This window comes from Choloepus didactylus, chromosome 4 (genome assembly GCF_015220235.1).
Source record: "Choloepus didactylus isolate mChoDid1 chromosome 4, mChoDid1.pri, whole genome shotgun sequence".
Classification (NCBI taxonomy): Eukaryota; Metazoa; Chordata; class Mammalia; order Pilosa; family Megalonychidae; genus Choloepus; species Choloepus didactylus.
Genome location: NC_051310.1, coordinates 150,290,134 through 150,292,696, shown reverse-complemented (window position 1 = coordinate 150,292,696; position 2,563 = coordinate 150,290,134). Strand labels below are relative to the sequence as shown.

At 36.0% G+C, this 2,563-nt stretch overlaps 1 protein-coding gene across 1 annotated transcript; it reads left to right on the top strand.

Annotated features, from left to right (window-relative positions):
* The first annotated feature begins 1,363 nt into the window (after positions 1-1,363).
* Positions 1,364-2,305, top strand: LOC119533430 (olfactory receptor 4K14-like). The gene has a single exon (XM_037835471.1). The coding sequence runs from the start codon at positions 1,367-1,369 to the stop codon at positions 2,303-2,305; it is 939 nt and encodes a 312-aa protein (XP_037691399.1). The 5' UTR covers positions 1,364-1,366.
* Positions 2,306-2,563: the final 258 nt, after the last annotated feature.

The window sequence follows — 2,563 nt, the reverse complement described above, 5'->3', positions numbered from 1 at the left end:
ATGTTCACAAGTTATGCTTCCATTGCCACCATCCATTACCAATACTTTACAATCAACCCAAATAGAAACTCTGCCCAATCTAAGTATTAATGTATCCCTATCTTTATCTTATGCTTCTGATTTTCAGTATAGGAGAAGGGGAAATTGGTGCTTAGAGTGAAGTAATGGCTTTCATTTTTATCTCCTCTCCTTGGCACTACCCTTGAGAATTTTAAGGGTAAAAGAAGATGAGACACACAAAAATGAAACAAGCCAAGGGAGAATAAAAATAAAGGGTGCAGAGAAACAGGCAATCATCTTTGAATTCTCCAAATTGAATGGAATTCTCAATTTACCTAGGGATCAATATAAGCAATATTGTTATTACTCATAGAGGTGAATAATTGATAACCAGTTAAGTTTTAATTTCAAAATTCACTCAGCACTAACAGTCAACTGTATACTTTGTTTATATATGTCTGGGATTTTTTTTTTATTTAAAGCTTTTTTTTTTTTTTTTCTTTTTGTAGCTTTGCTAGGAGATTGCAGTGTTTCGAGACATAAGAATTTTCTTGGTTTTAATGACATAATTGAAGATAAAAATCTTCTACTGATAAACTTAGGTTTCAAAGAATTTCTGTTCAGAGCCCCTGAAGTCAGAAGCTAAGTCTGAGTTTCCCTCCAATTTTTTAGTCCCCTTCTCACACCCCTTCCCCCCAAACTCATTTCTTATATGGCTATAAGAAATGGTACATTTCTTATATGGGTATTTCTTATATGGCTTTTATATCATATTGCCTAAAGGCTGTGTCACCATATAGTTTAAAGCAATAATCTAAATATTCAATTTTATGAAGGTTTATAGAAAAGGCTTGAAGGAATTATTACACAAAACAGAAAAACTGTAATGTTTTGTTCTGGATTTCAATATTAGTTCCCAGTCATCTTCCTAAGGATATGACATAAGTTTTAGTTGTTTAGTGTAATGGGAGTTCTTGGTGTCCTACCTAGATTCTTTTTACTGGACAAGTAAACTGAAGCCAGTTTTCAGGTGGCACACAATCTTTTCTTTCCCTTTCACTTTGTACTATCCTGCTTTCCTTATTTTTTCTCTTGAGAACATTCCCCTGATAAACCATTTGCATAAGAATCCCATCTCTGGGTTTGCTTCTTGGGAAGAAAACCTTAGGCATTTAAACATCTTTCTGAATATAAAATTGTGCATATTTGGCTGACATTTGTCTGCACAATTGTTCTTTTCATTTTCTAGTAAAACTACTAAAATTCTTATGTAAACACAAAATTCAAAACATAAATATCCTTTCCCAACCCATTAATGCCTATCTACCTTTCTCTCTAGGTTATATTAGAGAAAACCCTGAATAAAATGAATAAAGGAAATCAATCTGTTGTGTCAGAATTTTTGCTTCTGGGACTCTGCCACTCATGGAATATGCAGGCTTTGCTCTTAATGATATTTTTGATTCTTTACCTGACCATCATACTTGGAAATATTGTTATAATGATCTTAATCATCACTGACCTCCATCTCCATTCCCCCATGTACTTCTTGTTGGCCAACCTGTCTTTCATTGATATATTTCTTTCCTCGGTTACCACACCTAAGATGATTACAGACTTTCTCAGGGAGATCAAGACCATTTCCTTTGGAGGCTGCTTGTGCCAGATCCTCTTTGTCCACTTTATTGGAGGGAGTGAGATGGTGCTACTAGTGGTAATGGCCTATGACCGCTATGTGGCCATCTGCAAGCCATTGCACTATTTCACAATTATGAACCTGCAAAAGTGCATTGGGTTGGTGGTGGCTTCCTGGACCATTGGCTTTGTGCATGCCATGAGTCAAATGGTTGTGATTATGCAGCTGCCTTTTTGTGGCCCCAGGGAAATAGACAGCTTCTTCTGTGATATACCACTGGTAATCAAGCTTGCATGCATGGATTCCTATACTTTGGGAATATTAATGAATGCTGACAGTGGGGTCCTGGCCATGACCTGCTTTATACTGTTGCTGATATCCTACTCATATATTCTCTTAACTGTTCACCAAAGCTCTAAATCTGGTGCATCAAAGGCAGTCTCTACATGCACTGCCCATATCATGGTGGTGGTACTCTTCTTTGGGCCCTGCATCTTTATCTATGTGTGGCCACTCAGCATTACTTGGGTGGATAAATTTCTTGCTGTATTTTACTCTGTTCTCACACCTCTTTTAAATCCATCCATTTACACCCTGAGAAATAAAGAGATAAAAAACGCTATGAAGAGATTTCAAAGCTACTACATAGATTTCAAGGGAAACATTTAATGCCCAGAGACCTGTGAGCACTTTAATTTGATAACACAATGACCTTGTGATAAGGTTGAAAATTCAAGGCATTTTTTTTTTTTTTATATATCTGCAAGTTTTGCCAGTTTCCAGATTCAGGAATAGGCTTAATATAATTGCAAGAATTACAGAATAAATTTATCAATCAGGGCAATACCATGAAACATTCCTCTCAAATCCAAACACTAACGATTCTCCTTTTTTGGAGAAAATATCCAGTCAATCTTCCTATACATT